This window comes from Pagrus pagrus (genome assembly GCF_965226575.1).
Source record: "Pagrus pagrus genome assembly, chromosome: 18".
Taxonomy (NCBI): domain Eukaryota; kingdom Metazoa; phylum Chordata; class Actinopteri; order Spariformes; family Sparidae; genus Pagrus; species Pagrus pagrus.
Genome location: NC_140202.1, coordinates 6,713,734 through 6,736,171, shown reverse-complemented (window position 1 = coordinate 6,736,171; position 22,438 = coordinate 6,713,734). Strand labels below are relative to the sequence as shown.

At 39.9% G+C, this 22,438-nt stretch overlaps 1 protein-coding gene across 8 annotated transcripts in view; it reads right to left on the bottom strand.

Moving 5' to 3' along the window:
- Nucleotides 1-22,438, bottom strand: part of nrxn3a (neurexin 3a) — a 194,704-nt gene that overhangs the window by 105,083 nt on the left and 67,183 nt on the right. For all 8 annotated transcript variants that reach the window (XR_014624704.1, XR_014624705.1, XM_084381018.1 and 5 more), the window contains exons 6-7: nucleotides 5,295-5,596; nucleotides 1,904-2,065 (exon numbers count right to left, since the gene is read on the bottom strand). Coding sequence is in view for 6 of the 8 variants with exons in the window: in XM_084381018.1 (XP_084237144.1) it covers nucleotides 1,904-2,065; nucleotides 5,295-5,596 (464 nt within the window). In the remaining 2 variants the exon portion in view is untranslated. The remainder of the gene's footprint in view (nucleotides 1-1,903; nucleotides 2,066-5,294; nucleotides 5,597-22,438) is intronic.

Sequence of the window (22,438 nt, the reverse complement as noted above, 5' to 3'; positions counted from 1 at the left end):
GTGTTGAGCACAAAAGTAGAGGACCTGCTGACCTGCTGCTACACATAAAGAACAAAAAACTACACAAACTAAGGGATGAAGTCATGTTACAAAACTGAACCTAAAAATATACTTGTAATAGTGAAAATCATATGTGCATCAGTAATTAAGGCCAAAAAAGCAGATAAAGAATAGTAGCAACATTTAAGGGAGCTTTTAACCGCTTCTAAATAAACACTTGAAATTGTCCTTATAGCTGCATACAACTACATTATACTATATTCTAAACCATTCAATTCAGCAAATGACTTAAAGTATTACCTCTGTTTGATTGTATCTGTTGCATCAGTTTTGATCCTCATTTTGTAAACTGTCCATTGTGATTGTGACAGTGTTAGAGGAGTGTGATGCTGAATTAGCAGAGTACTCTTTAAAGCAATAACCTGCTGTGTGAAAAATGTCTTTTTCAGATAATGTGTATTTACTGCTGGTGAGAAACAAACACTGTCTGCAGCTGTAAAAATTGATTGATGATTGATTCAAGTTATTTGTGGCGTAAAAATCCATTCTCATTCAACTCAAAGCAAAGTATGACCTGCTAAATTGTTTTTCTTGATATACACACAATTTACACACTATTACACATAGAGTATATAATATTAATACAAGATGGTCCAGTACAAACACTTTTACAATCACAGTTTAATATCACTCATATGCTACATTATTTGATGATAGTAGCAGTGATGATTGGATGTGAAATAAGTTGAAGCTTTTTTTTTCGATCACTGAGTTAAAAATAAATAACAATCATTATAATGCAGGTATGTAATTATGTAATGTATGCATATGTGTGCACAAGCCCATGTATTTGTTTGTCTCATATTTGTTACGCCGCACCGCCTTTATCCTTCATATCTCTGTGTTCCATCATGAGGAAAAAAAGGATTCAAACCTAATGTGCATGTGTGTGTGTGTGTGTGTGTGTGTGTCAGGGGTGGGTGGGTGGCAAAGGGAATCGCAGACCTGCCCAGCATGGCACAGAGTAGGAAGTAGGCCAGAGGGGGATTAAATGGCCACTGCGCCACTTCCTCCCTTCTCCCCGCAGCCCATATGATGTACTCTGTGTGTGTGTGTGTGTGTACGTGCAACTGGCTCCAGTCAAGTGCTAAGATATGACATCATCAGCTTGAGGGAACAATATATTTGTGTGGGTGTGTGTGTGTGTGTGTGTGTGTGTGTCATTGAGGCTCCACTTAAATTTATTGGCATGTATTACAACTGTATTTAGAGGTGAAGCAAAGTGAAAACAGCACAAAATACCTGCTGACCCTAACTTTATCAAAGGTTAAAGTAAAACTAAATACATTAATAAAGTATTATTAATTGAAATGTTTTTTTGAAGAAAGTTTAAGGTTGTTAAATGTCTTCTTTACCTGTGAAATAATGCATGGGGAAAAGCTGAACTATTGATGGAGAAAGAAGGTGAAGATGAAACTTCAGATCTGGAGTGATTAGTGAGACGCAATCTGACCAACTATGTCCACTTTTGTCCAGTGGACAGAAACAAGACACCCGTGGGATGATAATGTTGCTCTCTGCTCATCAGACAGGAAGTAACTGGACAATCTAACAGCTTGATTTTGAGTTATTTTGCTCCTTAGTTGGCAAAAAAAATTATCAGTTCAACTTTTTATAAACCTAAATTGCCTTTTTTGCAAATTTCCTGATTCCAAAAATCTCTAACAGCGAATGAAAAAGTTTAAAATCCAGCTGGAGAAGTAATACCTAATATGTTATATGAAATTATAAAAATTTAATCTGAACACATCTAAACATTCCAAATCAAAATTGGCATGAGCTGTGAGCAACCAATCATCACGCCAAAACCACTTTTAGCCCAAACAAACAGCAGGTAGTTTACCTCCTTGAGACAGCCCATGAAGTTGTTGCTGACTGGAGATCCAGGCAGGTCAGCGGTGCTGGGGCTTCCTCCCACATAAAAGAAGTCATCAGAGCCCAACATGGTGTAGTCCTCCTGGGTGTAACCCGTGGTGGTCAGGATTCCATCTACTGATATTGTCACCTGACAATAAGGAGTGAACAGTGAGCGGTTGTTTTTGTCTTGGACTTTAAGGACAGAAGGTGGCCTACAGTGTCTCTCAGATCTGTGTAAATTATATACCTCAGACCTGGTTATATATTCACCTGTGTTATGGATCGGACAAGACAGATATAAAGAAAATCTGCCAGCCCACAATTTTCTTTATTTTTCATGCGAGTTAGTAGATGCTATCTGAAGGCGTTGAAACTATGAGGGGTTAGTAAAATGTCAAAACAAAAATGTTAAGTGGGTTAATTTAGCTCGAAACACTGACGTGCACTAATAAATATCTTCATGTAACAAGTCATGTTTACTGTTTTATTTTATCTGATTTTGTGTCTAAATGAGTGAGGGAGAAAAACAACTACTAAGTATAATGTAACAGAGGTACAGTAGCATGCAGGAGCAACACAACACTCACAAACCAACAGAAAGGAGGAAGGAGCTGGTGTCACAGCACACAAACATCAGTGCAGACATGCAAGACAAACAGAATGGCAGCGTGCAGAACCGTATTGCAGGGTATAGCAGTCTGGGAACAATTTAATGTAGTGAAAACTTACTGAGGACAACACATTCAGATCTTTGGTCAGTGCCTTAAGCTTCAAACTATGAAGCTCTGCCTCCCCCTCTAGGGTCAGTTTTGAACGTAAGCGTCTCTGTGGTCAAGTTAGCAATAATACGTTATATGCAACGCTCTGTTAGACTTTCAATATAAAGCTTGCCGACATACAGTTCTCTTATTATAATGTAAATGTATGACTTTTGCACTTTAACAGTGTTTTGTTCTAGCACTGTGTGCCATCGGAGGCCAAGATAAAAAGAAACAAATGGGTGAGTAGCCTCAGCTAAAGATGGAGAATCCTTAGCTTTCACTTGCTTAGTTAACTAAGAGCTATCCTGAAACCTCATACCTGAGCCTTACTACTGTTTCAGTATCACACATCTAGTGCCAAAACCAGGCCAGGCCTCTGTTCATCTTTATCATTAGTCACTTTTTTAAAAACAGTTTTTATTGTCATGTTGATAATCTAAAACATTCAGGGACATACATGTCAGGTCCTAATGTTTTCTTCACTTGCTCTATCTTATCTTGTTATCCAGTTTTCTCCTGCATTGTGGGTTAGTTACACAGTTTTTTCACTGTGTTATGAAAATGATAGTTGTTTGTGCACATAGTGAAGGCTACTGGACACAACCGTCAAGAAATCCAGTGTGGATTTTGTCTGTCTCCTTTTTTAGATGTAGAACACCTCTGGCAGTTTCCACAATATTATCACCCCAATCATTGGTCAAGACTATCTGAAATGAAGCAGATTTACTAAACCCCAAAGAAGCAAAAGGGATGGGTGACTAAAAAAGATGAAGAGATTCAAATAAAGCAGAAAAGCAACATCAGTGGATGAACCAGGTGGATGTTAGAAGGACAAGGAAAGCAGGGAAACATAAACCCATTCCCTTGTTTGTTTGTTTTTGTTTGTTTTTTGAGAATGGCATATTGATGGACAGAAGTCAAAAAGAGGAAGAGGAGAAGTGCACAGAAAACCAAAAGATGACAATAAAAATGATATCTACCATACAATGGAGTGTGTTTACCATAGTGGATCCAATGCGTGTTTGCTGTGCAGAAAGGTAGGTCAGAAATGACTGTGAAATCAAATGAAAACCAAATAATGACAGGTGAGGGAGTGAGTGCACATGTTGGTAAAAACAAAAATGCTTCATTTCATTCCTTCACTCTTTACTTTTAAGAAGAGTTGAATCAGGACAGACAGTGGCAGAGTTTAACAAGTGGAAATAGACGAAAGTATTCAAAAGGAATCAGAGCAGACCTCAAGGCATATTAAAAGGATTTATATTGGAATAAACCAGGTAAAATGCATAACTGCTCAACAAGGTACGACTGTTTGCTGAACTCGTCTGTTCAAACTGCACCATGGTCCATAAATAAATATTAATAAAATTGATAAAAAACAAATTAATACACCTTTTTCTCCATCTCTTATTCTCTTATTCTAAATGTAGAACTTTAGAAGATAAAGTTTGATGTATTTGCATGATTCTTGGCAAGAGCAGCAAAAGTAAGCTGTTAGATGGAGCTGCAGGTGACAGGCTGCACACCTCCAGGTCCTGAGCGACTACTGCTGTGAGTAGCTTGCTGTTCTGTGGAAAACTAGGTATTTCCATAATGCAGCATAAATAATATTCAGATTGCAAAAACGTGAGTTTGTTTGGCTTCACTGTAAGCGAATACACCAGGTGTATTTCCGAGGAAGATGCTGTTAAACTAGCCAAGTGTTTGCTTTAGTATTAATCTGCACTTCCATATACAAAACCTGAAAAACATCCAGTTCTTCTCAGAAAGGGTTGGTGTAAAAGGTCTATTTACATATCTAGACATGCAGGTTGGTGAGAAATTGTACAGCTGAATGGGGATCAGTCTTGGGTGGTCAGCAGAGGTCTTCGGGGACTAGAGCCCATGATCACCCCATAAAACGTCTTTCCACAGGCAGACATGGAGGAAAGAATAATGGAAAGAGAGGAAGAAGAAGCCTTCTAAAACTATGAAATGTGCAGCAATGTTTTGACAGATGGACAAAGAGTGAAGATGACGGATCCAGAAAATCCAACCTGGAAAATACTGTGATTCCAAAAGAAAAATAATGCTTAAAGTAAACAGCATTTTAATGAAAAAACTGGAAATGCCATAATCAGTGAATTCAAATCGTTGCAGGTTTTTAGCCTTAACTTCAACTTTGGGGAACAGTGGCATACAAATTTGAACCACTGACCAACTGCAAACCATCTTTACAGTGCTGACCTTTGAGGGAATGGTCATCTGAAGAGTCCAAAATGGAGGAAGCTTTAAAATAAGCTGTGGTGTACCATCCAATTCAATAGCCTTTTCTTTTAGTGGGTATAAACTGCTAGACACATAGTCAGCAGGCAAGACTGTCTACTTAGCAACAATAGAAGTAGGTTGCTTGCTAAATGGCAGTTAGCAACTGAAGTTAATAATTGAATAACTGAAATTTTGCAAGCCAGAAAGCTTAGCAGGCTGTTGTGGCTGGCTAACAGCATGCTACTGGCTAGCTAGCATGTTATAAAATCAAATTGCCATACATCATCATAAATACCATTCGTTAAGATAAGATGTAAGAGACGGTTGCAACAAGCCACAGCATTCCATTTTTCACCTACAAAGCCTTACCTGTCGGAGGTTGCGGGTCACTTTGACATCATGCCACGTGTTGTCGTTGAATTTCCCATTGACTGGCTCCACAATGGCCTCAAAGGCTCCAGAGCCCAGGTTGATAACGAGGGAGACAGCGCCGTCCTTCAGTGCCAGGTTGACGTAGTCAGCTGACTTGCCTGTGTGAAGGATAAGGCCATTGCGCTGCCACGTCTTGAAGGAGAGCGTAATCTCGTCGCTGCTGCTCTGGATGGGGTTCTGGGAGAGATCGTAGCAGAAGTACTCTGAGCCACGGAAAGTGGCCACATTCTCCTCCCTAGCTGTGGTGAGAAGAAAGGAAGAGGAAAGTTGTTGGGAACAGTTCCTTCATTCAACCAATAATATGAGAGGGTCATAGTGTGCAGCCAAGGATTGACCAAACCTATAGAACTTTGACTTTCTATCCAAAAATGTCTATTTCTTCTTAAATGTTTTTGCTGTGAGTCCAGGTCAAGACTCAGATCTTGCAAAGCAAGTCAGTTGTCTTTTCCATCCATGAATGCTTAAAGATAGGGTTGGTTATTTTAGAGGCATTTTTTACTCAGTTTGTAGAAAATCTTTGAACTTCCCAACAGCAATCAATAAATCCAATACCTTGAGAAAAAAAAACAGTATCACTGACTGACTGCAGGCTTCTAATAAGCCTATCCAATCATTCCAATCAGATAAGATGTATTGGATGGCCTACCTGCTTTACTCTCTACATAACTGCCTACCAGTGCACAATTTGCCCATGGACTCATTGCACATCACCAGGATCTTCCACAAGTCTTGGCACAGATGTATTGCTAAAGCTAAGCGAGTTAGATGCACACTGTGACGACCCTTGTGCTGGACTCCCTCCTGGAGCCTGGTGGGCGGAGGAGGGTCATCAGTGAGATTCAGATCACCTGTTCTGGCTGCCAGAGTATATAAGCTGGTGGCCAACAGCCCTTCACTTACAGCTGCCATCCACCCGTCCTTGTCTTTTGGTTGTCTTATTTGTTTTAATCTTTGTTTAATAAATCACTGGTTTTACATAAAAGGTCTTGTGTGTGCTGCCTCCTTGTCACAATCCTGAGCTGGGTTTAACACAGACGAATGGCAGAGAAAGTGCAGCCAAAATTTCCCAATGCTAACATGCTAGCTTGACAGCTCTGATAACTAACAATAGCCATGTTTATTGCTCATTATGATAATATCAGGTGTTTTCTTACATGTGAATGAGACATGAGCTAGTTTGATACAGTTAGCAATAACAACAATGTGCTGCGTTCACAATACACAGACCCTGAGCCTGTTGTCCAGCAGCTAAACATTAGCACAAACCACACACCCACAGCAAAGGGCAGTAACTGTTGGGCTGGGTATTGTCTTTCAGATTGAGGTACACTCAGGACGGCTATTTTTTATTTTTTGTTTACATGATTGTTGCATTTAATCAAGTTTTTTCTATACACACATCTTCCCGCTGACCAGGGAGGGCGGGGGAACAGTGTCTTATATGTTAATGTATTTTAAAGGAGTGGCTCTGGAGGAAGGAGGTGGGATTTTATCAGTTTGATATTTTCAGAATTTAGCTTACTCTTCCTGGTTTCTACAATACCAACCCCAGCTTAAACAACTAAAATGACAAGACATTTAAACATGTTTCTATTTTTCTTTTTTTAAGCTGAGACCACATTCTTTCAGTTAACAGGCCTTAATTTTAACATGTCAAAAGCTACCACTAGTGGTTTTGCGTTGAAGTCTTTAGGCCATCCAAGACTCAGGTCCACAACTCTGGTTGAAACAAGTGCACATTAAACAGCAATTTAAGTGTGCTTCGTGAAGCTACTGGGGGACAATAAGCGCAAATAAAAAGATAAACTAACACCACTTTTTACATGACTGATTAATACATCGAAAACATACTTTTAGTGAGTAAAATTAAGCATTAATAAAGTAATAAACACTATAAATGAGACCTCCTGACAAATAAACAGAACCACCCTGTCCAGAAAATAAAAACCGTCTGATATATTCAGCACATGACGGAGAGGAATGCAAGCAAAGGGAGAGGTAAAGGGAGACCGCAGATAGCTATCATCTAACAACATCAAAGGCCTAATCTTGCCAGTGAAATTGCCATTTCCTGTCAAATAGCTGGCTTGTGACAGTGGTTATGCTTGTGATGAGACAGAGAGAAGCAAAGAAGGGAGGGAGGCCTCTGAGAGAAGCCATGATAGGGTGTACTGAAGAGAAAGGGAAAACGCAGGGGAGAAACAAGGAAGCACTGAAAGAAAGAGAGAAAAGGGTCTAGCAGAGTCAGCGGAGTCGTTATCTGCGAGATAATCTGCAATTAACTCACTGTCGCAGCGAAAAATACTAGACTGTGGGCTCAGCCACAACATAGCACAATCCATCAGCCACCAAGACGCTACGAGCTGCATGAGTGCAGCTTTCATGTGCTCTGCAACAAAGCCCCACCCCACACTGGAAAAAAGGAAAAACCGAAAGGAACAAAATGGCCACGGCTTTCATCTCCTTAACACAGACACCTCAGGCATCACTTCCTCAAAGAAGACTCATCCCACATAACATAGACCACTCTAGCATGTAATGAGGGAGAAGATTGTGTTGTTTTGGAGCCTTTGAATGTGAAATATGAAAATAAATTGGTGATTATCTCTTACCCAGTTAGAGTCAAACACACGGTCTCTTACCTGCCCTGCCGTGTGATTTCCTATTACAATGTGAATGAGCAAACATACCTCCTTAAGATTATGACAAAGGCCAAAGGGAGAGACTAGTGTCCTGTGGTGGATCTAAATCTTCTACATTGATGGTCTAAAGCTACCAAAACTATTGGTACAGGTACTGGCCATCCATCCAGAGCTTAGTGGGTGATGTCCTTCTTTCTGAAGCGACTGCAGTGTGATTGCTGGATGAACTTGTGTCAGTGTGACAATGAACCAAAATGATCCTCCTTTAAACTTTGAAAATACCGATTGAAGGAATCCAATACTCAGAGGATTCCTTTTTCTTTTTATGCTTGGTTTAATAAGAATAATTAGAGAAGGCAATTCCTGAAGAAATTGCAGTGTGAATGCTGGAAGTTGAAAAGCTGATGCTAAACTACATTACTGGCTTTAAAAGTTGAATAATACCAATCATGTATAAAAGATGTGGAATATTTTAAGGTTTGTTGAAAAGCTTTATTTATTTATTTTTTTTCTAAGTAGCAGCTGAATGAGTTTAAATAGTTGAAAAAGTGTGAAAAGGTTAATCAACAGTATTGATTTAGTACATTTTTAACACAAGCTACGTATCTCAAAAAACAGATCTTGCTGGAGCTCCCTGAGGACAGCTCAAACATAACACCATCCTGACATCCTATCTCACTGTTGGTATGGCAGCCTGACATCGCAGACAGCCTCAAAATCTCAAAACACCTCCAATGATGGGACAATGATTAATTATTAATTACCAGGAATTTAACAAAGACCTTTACTCACCAGGTCTTTAATATATAATGAATTGGGAAACACACTTAATGAATAAGCTGTGTCCTTGTTGGTTTTGCAGGTGGAAAAGCTCGAAGTGCCACTGAAGTACTCTTGGTGACTTGGCCAGTTGATTGGCCAGGAGTGTTCAACATGCAAAGTAAAATGGGTAAATCTAGGTGAAAATAGCAGCTGCAGTCACTCAGGACTGTAGACCATCAGCTTGTAACCTAACGGTGTGATCTTCGTCTGTCAACCCACAGATCGGTCACATGTACAGACGATGAGTCAGTGTATAGAGTGCACATGGACGCACAGTGTGGGAAAAAAAAGGGACAGTGCAGGAGGAGGAGAAAATGAGAGCAAGTCACATCACAACTACCCTTCACAAGGTGATTCTGCATTTTTAAAAATGAATAAAGGGCATCAACACAATTGCTGCTGTAGGCAAGCTGGAAGTGCATCTGTGTACTTGTCTCTGTCAGGTAGAAGTCATTGCGATTACCACCAGAGCTTCATGATGATCGACGCAGGTCCAGTCAGAGCTCTGATGAGATGCCAGGTGCAAACAAACACTCCGAACGTACATAAAAAAACAGGATGAATATTTATTCCTGTAGTCTTAAGTACAGAAGTGCAATTGACTCACTCTTGAAACTGAAAACTTTGTTTTTAACTTTTTTTTTAATGTTTCTTGAAGCAGGTTTTATGTGTAGTCATAAAATGAAAAAATACAGTATGCTAATGGAATAAAGATTAAACAGGAAGAATACTGCAACTAAACAGTTGCATACATTAGCTGTTAAATGTGTGGTATTGGCCTGGACTGATGTTAGATTCCTGGCTTGAATTATCATTGTCCTAGTCTGTCTGTGCAGGTGGGGATGGGTGAGTACTTGTTGTATGGTTTAATGTAAAATACATGATTGCAGAGATAGTGTCAAAAGGCTTCAGCCTCTGAGGTGGTGTTTTAGATGGCATTAGTTAAGTGACAACCGAGAGTTGACGTTGCTAGGAGACATGCTGTCAACTTTAGTGGTGCACAGTTGGACAGAGAACTACATACTGCAGAGCCTATGAACACTGGTACAGGAAGCTTTGTCCTGTTTTTTTGTTCAAATCCACAAAGCTTTAGCTAATGAACATTAGAGATGAACCTTTCATTCTCTTCACAGCATTCATCACTTGGAGGAAGTGTGTTTACAGGAGTACTACTGAATATGTGAAAAAAACTGCCTCCAATGATGTCACTCAGTGGATAAGTTGCTTTGTGGGTAATGTAGGCTCCAGGTTTTGAAAAGCAGTTCACTGGCCAGGCATTGAACTCCTAAAGGACTCATTATGGACAGTTAAAAACAAGCAGAACCAGAGCTATCACATTAATTCCATTCATTCTTGTACTTTTGAAACCACAATGCAATTTAGCCACTGACTGACATCACTGGAAGCAATTTATCGGATTACATACAGCTTCCTCTGGAGCCACAAAAGGCTTTATACTACTTTTTCACATTTGCAGCAGTACTCCAGACAGACAGACGATAAAGTATGGAGGTGATTTACATACACTTAAGCTTGTCTTAGTTCGATGAAAGAGATACACTTGAGTTTGGATGGTGTACAGTTATATTATTTTTTTTTTACTGTTTAATAAGGAAAATAATTGCAAGAATATTTCCTTCCTTGACTTTGTGTGAATTTATTTTGTTGACTTATTAAACTTAGTGGTTAACTCGCCACTGGCATACATCTCCCTGCTGAAACTACGGATTTCCTCTCATCCACCTTTCAGGCTGGCAAAGTCAAACTGCATCTTGTCTCCAACATAGCTCCCCTCAGGTGAGAGAGCATCCCTGCCTCTCTCTCCACCTATAGCCCACTGCGAGGAGAAAGCAGCTTTATCCATGTGCAAGAGGAACCATGCAAGTTCATCCATGCGAACGTTTACCTGCAGGGCTAGACTAAGAACACTGCCCTGCTTCAGATGGCTGACACACATGCAAGTAGAAAAGAAAAGGACGGGCAGAATTTTACCAGAAAAACAATCAATATTCAAAGGTCTTAAATCATTTTGTTATGGTCTGATAACCCCTGAATCCAAACGTACAATATACGAAAATAATGCATATATATATATATACTTCTTTTTTATATAAGTTGTGATATACAGAAAGAAAAGTTCAATACAAGATTACAATTACCCAGAGAGGTAGTCATAGCCCTTTTGTTGAAATATGGAATGGTAATGAATTGAGAATGAATTGAACTTCTTTGTGACTGAAATGAGGATGAAGTGAGAAGATTGTTATCAGCCCATAATGGTTTTAATGGCATCCGTAAGCCGTTCCATTTGGAGCCTGCGTTTGATGGATGAGCTTGGATGAGTCGTGCGAGGGGTCATCCATAAAAATGTCAGAGGGAGAGGTGGCATAAGGAAAAGTTATGGCCACAGTAAATCTCCTTTATATTTGGAAGGTAAGGCGACGCTGCATGCTCGGGTTGGGAAAGAACTGAATTTGTGCCCTTTTCTCCAACTTTTCAGCAGCATCTGCTATAAATTATGATGTGGTTGGTCCTCCACTTTAAACTTGGCTATTGTTATTTTTTTAATCATTCAGGTTTGGTTCACACCTGCAGCCATATTTGTGGCAACAAAGAACTCAGATGTTTTGTTGTGTCTGTGTCAAAACAGACATTTCAAGTCAAAAAAATGATTTTTCTGACCAAGTGGTTTTTGTGCCTACAACTAACCAGAGTATAATCACAGCGTTGTCCCAAGATAAAACTGCACCAAAAGGAAAGTTAATGTTTCAACATGGTTTTGCAGTACATTAATTCCAGCGATTGGATTGGACTGTAAGTCTTATCACTGTGAGAACTGAATAAATGTAAAGCTGATCTTTCCTCAATAATTTGTCAGATTTATTTTCTACTCGGGTATGAGTGTATAGTTGAACCCAGGCGTGTTTGAAACTCACAGGCTGTTTCAACTCTTACAATTTTAAGTGACTGCTAAGTGTAAAGGTATAATAAATAAATAATATGGATTGTTTTGTATAAGTCAATGCTGTTCTGACAGGCCTCAGCAGCACCAAGGTAATGGTTGTAGTCTGAATATGAATTAGCAATTAATAAGTCATTGGCTCATACATAACTGAGTGACATTGTGATCTATGCCCATGCAATAGACTCAGGAGCCTTGTGAGACAGTCACATGAACATTAGTCTGAGAAAGAAGAATAAAGCATCTTATTTGTGATGTCCATGTGGTCTGTCAGCATGTGTTCATGAAGAAGCACTCTAGGTAGAACACTTAAAACAGAATGACAGCTACGGCTTCAAATTACATTAAAAGTGACCAGTTATGACAGTTATGTTCATTTCACACATTTTCATGGGGTTGCAACAGCTGGCCAAAAGTGGCCTATCTGGGCCAACAAATAAGTAATATCTACCATCTTTCTTTCTTTCTTTCTTCCTCAACGTTAGATCTGAGTAGTCTGGACATGGAATAGAAATCAGTGCTTTAAAAACAAATTTTCAAATAAATACATTTCACTGGTAAGTGAAAGGAGGTCAGTTCAGCAGACACATTGCCTCTCTTCTTGGTACCAGTGACATGCCTTGCTGCTGTATTCTGAACTAGCTGCAGGCAGACAGAGATGCATGACTGACTCCCACATTAAGAGAGTTAGTCAAGACTTGAAGAGATAAAAGAAATTAAAAACATATGAAGCAGTCTGCAGACTGCCAGAGGACAAGGGTTGATCTGAACAAAGCATAAGTTTAACAAGTCAGTCAGGAGAAAAATGTTTAATCTCTAAATTAATTAGTGAGATGACGACACCCATCGCTAGAATAATTGATTCTGAATTGGCACTGTAATATGTCTGTTTTAACTCCTTTGCCATGACCTCATCTTACCTTGATATTTAAAAAAACACATTAAAGAGGTACACATGCACACGACCATGCATATTCTTGATGGAGGCGTGAGCTGGCATCAGCTCAAGTGAGAGCATTTAGAAACTCCTGGGTGGACCATCTGTTGGTGGACAGGTAGCAGGCAGTAATCCTATTTATACTCATCTGAACAACCCCAGTACTACACCTCTCTCTCTCTCTCTCTCTCTCTCTCTCTCTCGCCCTCTCTCAGGTAATGACGTGGTCTGCAGGAGGAAGTTTTCATCCACTTGGCTGCTTTTATAATAAAACGATAAAGCAGCGGTGGATGTGCTGGGAGAAGAGGGGAAGCGAGAAGGAGCAAACATTATCTTCGGTGGTGTTGAATATGAATGTGATTGCTGGATTCTTCCTTTCTCTCAGGGTAGGAACTGGATATTAAAACTGAGTGAGACACTGAGAAAGGGGGGGGGGGGGTTATAACAGCATGCACGCCTTCGACTGCACACCATCGGCATATTGAATGGAGCTGTTCGCCCACACCATCAAAGAAGAGGGCTCAAGCAAATCCAGAATGGACATGCTGGAATGGCACAAAATGGCTTCCTTGCTCATCCATTTGTAGCTATCTAGATTACTGCTGATAGGATTTATTGGTGATGGCTTTCCTTAGACAACCACTTTTAAAAAATACATAAAACATGAAATCAATCAAACTGTGTTACTGGATATGCTACTGCAGCAGTCGCAGCAGGTAAAGGGTAACTCCAACTTTACATATTAAAGTGTGTTTACGGGTCCTGGGGTGTGCATGTGTGAAAAAAGTAGTATAAAGTATTTTTTGTCTCCAGAAGATGCATTTAATCTGATGAACTGCATAAAAGTAATGTCACTCAGTGCTTAAGTTGCATTGTGGGTAATGTAGGTTATGAAATGGAAGAAGACTGTGTCATTACTCTCTGTCTAGGTGCTGTATTATAGGCAACTGACTTGTTTCAGTTTCTTGAAGACGTTTCACCTCTCATCCAAGAGGCTTCTTCAGTTCTAACTAACTGGAGGGGAGCTGCAGGCTTATAAACTCTGTGTGGGAGTGTCCTCACAGAGTTGTTAAGGACACATGTGAGCTCTGAGTTTCAGAGTCATTATTCTCTGGTTCTGCTGTATCGATTTTGATCGTTTGTTTTTAAACTGCAAGGCCCAGTGGACTGCTTTTCAAAATCTGGCACCTACATCACCCACAATGTAATGAAGCCACTGAGTAACACTGGAGATAATTTTTCAGGTTACATGCAGCTTCCCCGAGTCACAAAAGGCTTTATGCTACTTTTTTCCCATACACGGTAGTTATCCCCAAGACCTGTAAACACACTTCTCCCACACACAAATTGATGAAGTGACCCTTTAAAGGGGCATTGCACTGGTTATTATGTCTATTTCTGTGCAAGTACACTGAGTAATGAAAAACCATCATTGCACATGTACACATGGAATGGAAGGAATAGTTCACTCTAGAACGAATATCAGTCATTATCGACTCACCCTCATGCTTTGAAACTCACAGCAGGATGTAAATACCGGTGTGTATCTATCGCAAGTGTCGTTCATCTTGTCCGGCACGGCTTCCGTAGTGCATACGGCCGTGAGGGAGACTTGCGTGAACGCGGAGCGTGCCTCCAGGCAGATGTAGCATAGTGACTGTTTAGGCTGTAAAAATGTACTAAATTACGTCATTTCAAGTAAAATCTGGATGTCGCCACTTCAGGACACTTGGATTGCAGCGGACGAGCAGTATGGAGGAATATTACAAAGTTTTTGTGTAGTTTTATGGACCTTTTCGTCTTGGGCACATTGACGCCCGTTATATGGATTTTTGCTGCAGGAGGGTACCCCCGCGGATCTCCAGCTGCACTTTGAGGAATAAGAAACTACACCGGACTTCTCATCAGCATGAGGGTGAGTCGATAATGACTGAATTTCGTTCTAGAGTGAACTATTCCTTTAATAAAACTGATTCTGCTTTCCAGCCGGTGAAAGTGGTCAACACATCCTCATACCTGACCAACTGAATACGTTGAGTGCCAGTGACTCCCAAAATGACATTCAGTATATCACTATTCTGAAAAATATGACCATTTCAGCATACCAGCGACAGGCATACCGGACCTTCGTTGTGTGTTTTGGTTTAAGAAAACATTGTGTCAGAAATTCCCAAGGGGCCCCTCCAACCAGCGTTCATTGTAATATTGTCAGAAAAAATCTGACACCAACAAAAAATATACAACCTTAAACTTTTTTTATCTTCAATGTTCACATTATATATACATATCATTAAAAACAAGAACCATTAAAACCTAAATTAATAACTAAACAACTCCAGTGTTGTCACATTTGAAATAACCTATTTAAATGCCAGTGATCACAACACATAAAGCACTTCGAGGCAGCAGGCTGAAGCAGTGTAATGTCATGTTGGGAGCTTTAAAGGGGTTAATACTTGTCATTGCAAAATATGCCAATATGGGGAGGCAAACATTTGCCAAGACAAGACAACTATTGGTCTATTGTTTTTTTTATGTAATAATTTCTATACAAAATTATGATTATATATTTTTTTTAAATCACACAAACACCTAATAAAGACAGGGGGGAAAGACCTTAACGACAAGATTATCCATGTATTAGCTCAGTAATTGTCTTCCTCTCCCTCTGTGGTTCCGTCTCTCTCCCCTCGGATGAAAATGATTCCTTTTTGTCAGAGCTGCAGGTCCCAACACCAAACCCGCAGAGTCACTGCCAAGCAGCTATCCTGTAGAAGCTATTTCATAACCAGCTAATTTGCCAGATCCTTTTTTCATCTTCTGGCAGTAGCAGTATTCCATTAATTCACTCATCTTTTCAATCACAAGTTCATGACTACAGCAAAGGTGAGGGGGAGGTGGTGGTGTGTGGGAAGTGTTAGCAGTGATGTAGTTCATATACAGGTTTAACTACGACATACAGTCAGTGACTGCTGGAGCGCAAGGAAGATGTACGTTTTTTATTTATTATCTTTTTTTTTTTTTCAAACCTATCACTTTTGTTTTAAAATACAATCTAAAGTTCAGCCAGAGATACGATGGGATCAATTAAAGTCAACCTGAAATGGAAAGCTGAGAGATATTTGCTTCCACATATTTACGTGTTTCCTGTAAAAACGGTCAGCAGCAGCCAATCACGTTAGCACTGAATGTGTGTTAGGCCCCCAACAGACTGCTCTGTCTGACCGGATCACTGGGAGCTCCCGGCAAAATTATTACTTATTGGTTTTACCTTTACAGAACCAACACCACATTCTGAAGGCAGAAATTATGTATTTTATGTTACAGGCCTAATTAATTAAAAAAATAAAAAATAAAAAACAGACGCTACAAATGGCAAGTTATCCAAGTTTTTTTTTTAATGAAACTAACTCTTATGCCAGATGTTTAATTATGACTTGTTTTAAATAAAACTGACTTCCCTAAAATAACTCAAATTAGGAGCATGGACATAAGGTCAGCTAATAATATGTCCAAGAGAGACTGACAGCAGAGCTGGACTGGTCCAAAAAATCAACAAACTACAGCTTTAGTCTTCAAAAGCAGCTTTTCATTGGATGGAGTTTGCGAGATCAATAATGTAGCCTGCATTCTGTATACACACACACTCACACACAGTCGTGGACACACTGCAAAGGCATTACGTGCCCCAGTGATTGCATTATGTTCTCACACCTACTACACGATGGCCAGTAGCGCTCAGATAGCAAAAAAGAAAAGAAGCTATGAAGCAGGAGATGTATAAGATATCTGCAGGCGTCAAATTTAGTCTCTGATGCCGACGATGCCTCATGTGCACAATATGCATGCATTCACACACACACACACACACTACACATACCAGCCCAATGGCCATGATATTATGTTAGCAGCCAACGTTTCTGCTACAGTAACGTCCAAGGTTGACATTTGTACCAAACGTGGCATACCACGCCACCTGTTGCAGCAGCAGGTGGAGGGCAAGGTAGTGGTGTTATTACAAGCAGACAGGGCTGCAAAACAGGTGACCACAGTTTGATTCATTCCGCTGGATGTGTTTAAGGACACCTGGATACGTTTCCAGCAGTGTTTGTGGTGTCAAAACCAGGTGGTTTTTAAGGGGAGCTGCAAACATTCCTAGCTACTGTTGTGGCGACCCAAACCGGCTGTTTTTCACAGGAAATCGGACCATCTCCATCCATGAGCCCCATCATTGCCCCTTGCTGGTACTGCAGTTTCATTCACACATGTACTTTTGGTGCCTAGCCAAGGGAAAATGTCCTTTAGCAGTGTTGGTCAAGTTACCTTTAAAATGCAATATATTACATATTACTAGTTACCTTCATTTTAAAGTAATATCTTACGTTATAATATTACTTTTTAGCTTTTTTTAAAAAAAATAAACAAATGTCCTTGGACACAGTGATGAGCAGGCTGATACAGTCTGATAATGTATGAGATAGGAATAAATATTTTTAATTGTAGGCTTAGTCATTTGAAACACAACAGACCTATACCTTCTATAATGTAGCCTATAATGACATGGCAAGACAAAGGCTCATTTCAGTAACATAGAGACTGAACAAAGAACTTATAGGCTCGGATATATTAAACACATGCAGAGCCTATATAAATATGGTCATGTTGGTGTCGATGGGTTCCTAAAAAAACAACAATAAATGCTTCACTTCATGACATAACTGTAGTAATACCTCACTCAAATAGTACAGCGTTATATTACTCCGTTACTGCTAAAAGAAATATATTACTGTATTGCGTTACAAAAGTAAGATATTACCCCCAACATTGTCCAGTAGTGGATTGGCTGGTTTCTTAAATGCTCTGGTGTGACACTGAAGTTCACAGGTTCCTGTTTCCAACTTGCTTGTTGATAATGCTTTCATTTAGCTCCTTGAGATATCCTGTCAACACGGCCACAGGATCACAAATTGTACATATATGTTGCTTGAGAAGGCAATGACAAATTAGCTTTCGTGTCATTTATTTTTGCATTCTTGTTACTACTATCTAAGCCCCGGTGCTGATGAAGCTCTTAAAATAGCAAAAGGTGAGTGGGATGTTAGGGAAGAAAAAATAAAAGGGGTGAGTAAAAAGAGAGTAAATCCTCAGCCCCCTCGCAGCTGAAAAGGGAGGCTGGCTGTCTGAGGATGGCTGAAGCAGACAGAGGCACAAGAGAAGGGGCTGAAGAGAGGGAGCAAGTAAGGTATGGTGGTGGTGGGGAGGGGGATAGGAACGATAATCATCAGTAATTTCAGCGAGCTGGCGGATTTCCATTTGTTTGGCGCCTTGACCAATGGTGCGTTGAGATGTCTGCACCAAACGGTGGTGTGGAACAGAGGGGGGATGGAGCCACTGAGGCATTAGCTCTGAGGAAGAAAAGGAAGAGGTGCTGCCATTTTGATGGTGTCAAGAGAGTGGAGGCTGAGCTTTTCAGACAATGGCTTCTTCACACGCACACACGTACACACAGATAAGGGCCGATAAACTGAGTTTGTGATCAGTGTCCACTGATGCTGGATGTCAGAGGTTCAGGGCTCTCTGTAAGGGGCCCCATGGTCACTTCACCAACACTGACACTGTCACTTCATTCAGTGAAATCAGCCTTGAAGTTCTTGACTTATTTATTTTCATCAAGACCTCAACTTCACCTCAAGTTGTTCAGGAGTTTGGAGAGGTGACATGTTACGTCATCATCAAAATGCTATGGTCACAGAAAAGATTGCTTTAAGTGGAATAAAAAGGTTCCAATACTCTCAACCGGCAGCCTGAAGGCAGCTCATGCAGCATCGTGCACAATAATTATTCATTATCATTTAAAGTAGAAATTATCCATTCACACTATGAAAAACTCATAAACAATATTGTCCAGACATTTTATAATCAGAGGAATTTGGAAGTACAACTGGAGTACTGACCCTCATTACAAAGTGCTGGATTAGCTGTAGTTACATTGACAATATTTCCTCATTCTGATTGAGATCATTCAGATTAGAGATTCCAATTCAACTGTTTACATGGACAAGGAATAGAAATGATCTAATTAGATGTGTGTTTAGTGCAGGACTACAGCTGGATGAGGCGAGGTGGACTAACATCAATGCTCTGAGCTCACACACAGTCAGAGTTGTGACAGTTGAAGATGCCAACCACATTATCATCACCATCTTGTTGCTGTCGCTGACATACACCCTGATGCATATTCAGAAGATCCACCATGTGTTTATGTGTATTTGTATATAAATAACTGTATGTATGTTCTGTAATTTGTGTAGCATGAAGGAGTTTACAAACTTTCATTTCGTTATGCAACTCTGTGTTGTGTAGTGACGAATAAATTACCTTGAACCTTGTTTACCCTCCACAAAGTATTTCAATTTTGACATGCACAAAGGGGCTCTGCTCGCTATTCTGCCAGAAATATATCAGAAGAGGAACCGAGGAGGAGAACTGAAGAGAATTAATGTGTTTATTCGCTCTGCCTGTTAATGCAATTTTAGAGATGGGCCTAAATGGTGTCGTAGGAACAATATTTGGACAAACAACACCATCAAGACGTTCAACGATCCTTAAATCTTTCAACATCTCCAACAAACATGTTGAAGCTGATCATCCACAGACCAGTTCTGTTCTCCTGCCACCGTGCTATCTCCGTCCAATGTCACCTAATGTTTGATCCGATTGAAAATTCATTCAATTCAGACCGGATTGGATCAGTTTCTTCTGATTAAGGCGGGTACAGGCATTTTTATTTTGTTTGGGTTATTATGGATTATTAATGGAATATTACCCCTTGAGTACACTGGGCACATCTCTGTTACCTGTTCTGATCCATCCTCCACGTTACTTCATATCCCACACAGAAGCATTTCAGAAGTGGGGCGTCCTGCCTGCTATATATATATAATATTATATAACAATATAATATTGTCGACTTGCTCGGATTCTGTTGATTTCATCCTTTCTTTTTGGTTTTTGTGCTTCTAATGTAGTTGAGGAGGATAGATAGATAGACATATTTTAACATTTTATCTATACAGCACCTATTAAAACAATGTTACAAAGTGCTGCAGATAGAAAAACACATAAAAAGCCAAATACATAAAAATAAATTGCAGCCACTTAATAGGGAAATCAAGTTGGTAAAAATGGATTTCTAAAAGTTTAATATTGCTCCGTATTTAGCATCCAATGTTCTATACCCACTTTCATTAATTACTTTCTAATTCTTCCTGCATTTGAACCTGCTTTTGCAGTTGTGCTCTCGCTCTCTGTCTGTTGTCTTTTCAAATTTTTTGTTGCCTGATTTTGGTGATTAAAATGTGTCAATTTCTTTTTTTAATGTCTACATATTGTGTCTCCATTTTTTTATACTGCTGTGTAGATATATCTTTCAATCGTGGGTCAACTGAGTTGAGTGTAAACCTCTTCATAGGCCTTAGCCTAAGTCAATTCTTCCTCACAGTGTGTGTGTGTGTGTGTGTGTATGACAAGGTGTGTGCATGCAAAGAGTGCATGCATATGCACATGAAGCATCCATGTGTACATGTCTGTACATGTGCACATCTTCCCACATAAGCAGAAGAGAAGAATGACCCCATCCACTCTTACAGACACACACACAGCCATAACTCTCTGAAGCATGACAGCAAGGTTGGCTTCGTCCCTGGGGGCTTTTCATTTACTACCCAACATAATGCCACATCCCCAACCCCCCCACCTCCTTATTGGCTATTATCTGGGCTGTCGGAGCTTGTGTTGATACCTAATGAAGGGCCACGGTTGCCATTTCTCAGCTGACGGTCACCATGGTTACAGGAGAAGAGAGGAGGAGGAGGGGAGGGGAGGGGAGGGGAGGGGTGGATTTAAAAGAGAAAAGAGTGGAATCTAATGGACAGAATAAGAGATGAGGAGAAGAGGTGGTTGAATTCAAAATCTATAATTTGATGTATTTGTTTTATACTGCTCAGAAAACAGATAAACCATGTTCATTAAGTGACATGTTAATTAAGACTAAAGGGCTGTTTGACAAGAAACATTTTCTCTGACCATTTAATTCAACCAGCACACTTGATAACAACAACAATTTAATTTAAAGAATGATTCCAAATTAAATACAGCACGTGTTGTTTTTTTTCAGTTTACATACTTTCATTAACTCTAACCAAGGGTTGTTGTTGGCTAAACAGAACCATGAACAATTAATCATACTCACATTTCAAGCAGTAGCTATTGTAGTGAAATTAATCAAATATAATGACATGAATGTTGTTATGATTGTAAGGGATAATTCCTGATGAGGTGACCATTATCAAGAATTAATGGACAACATGGAGGCCAGGCAGAGGACGGTTGCCCCCAGAGAAGTCTATTAATTCCAGATTATGCACACCTCAAAGGGCATTATCCTGCCTACAATGGTCACTTTCCAAATAAAAAAACATCAAGACCATTACAAATATTTGTACTTGTTATGAGATCAAAATATAAAGTTTCTCACAAGTTTCCGTGACCTGAAACATTCATTGCTGTATCATAAGGTTCTGATATAATGGAAATGATTTTAACTATTCCAGTAAATAGGACAGACCTTAGATATGACTCAGCAACCAGAGGTTAACTAGTCCACTCAGACTGATGAAGCAAACAAAGCCTTTGTTGACTTAAAAACCTCTTTAGAGAATGCTTCCACGTTAGGACTGCCAAAACCTGACCTACCGTTCACTCAGTTTGTTTACCAAAAGGACAGCTTAACGACATCTGTTTTGACACAATCACATTGTGGTAAAAAAAAGACCTGTTGCTAATTTCTCAACTAAACTTGATCCTTTTGCAGCTGGTCTCCCTCTGTGTCTAAAAGCTGTTGAATCTGAAAAAGCTTTGGTTGCATCACGTGACACGTTTGGACATGCTAAACATCACAGTGAAAAGATGTACTGTTCTTAACCCTGCTACTCATGCAGATGGTGAACCTCATGACTGTGTTGCTGCCATTAACCAATTTTAAACACCCAGACCTGATCTTTGTCATATCTGGGCTGCTAGACACCATTCTGCTCCCAGCTTCAATCTCTGAAGGCTCTGACCCCATCTCTATAGGAAATGCTGCAGCTTATGCAGCTGCGAAGTCTGCGGCTGCCTCTGACTTTATTCCATGCTGTCTGATGTTGGGAAAGTCCACTGAGGTGTCACCCTACAACCGTTTGGCTCAGCTATTAGCCAGAAAGCTGTTGTACTAGTAAGACTCAGTAACACTGCATATGGTTGATAAACGGTAAATATAATTTGTTGGTATGTTTAACAACAAGACTTGTTAGCTGTCTAGCCATGTCACTGTTCAAATCATTATTAAATTTGTCACGAACACATGATAGTCCATGATTACTAACAGCGGCAGCCTGAAGTAACACCTCAGGAACTGCTTGAGTAATTCCATCGGTGTCTGTATTTCAGTATTAGTAATGGAGTACTCACCCGGACTATAGTATAAACTATTGTAATTAATAACTGACTGAGCTTACCAGGGTCAGAAATGCTCTGGTTATTAGGCCCCTGGGTGCCAGAAAATGTCTTTCAGTGTCGATTTTTCTCTCACTTTCTTTTTCTGTCTTTGTTTCTACCAGGTCACATTGCTGTAGCTGAAAAAGCTGTGGTTGCATCATGTGACACCTTTTGACATGTC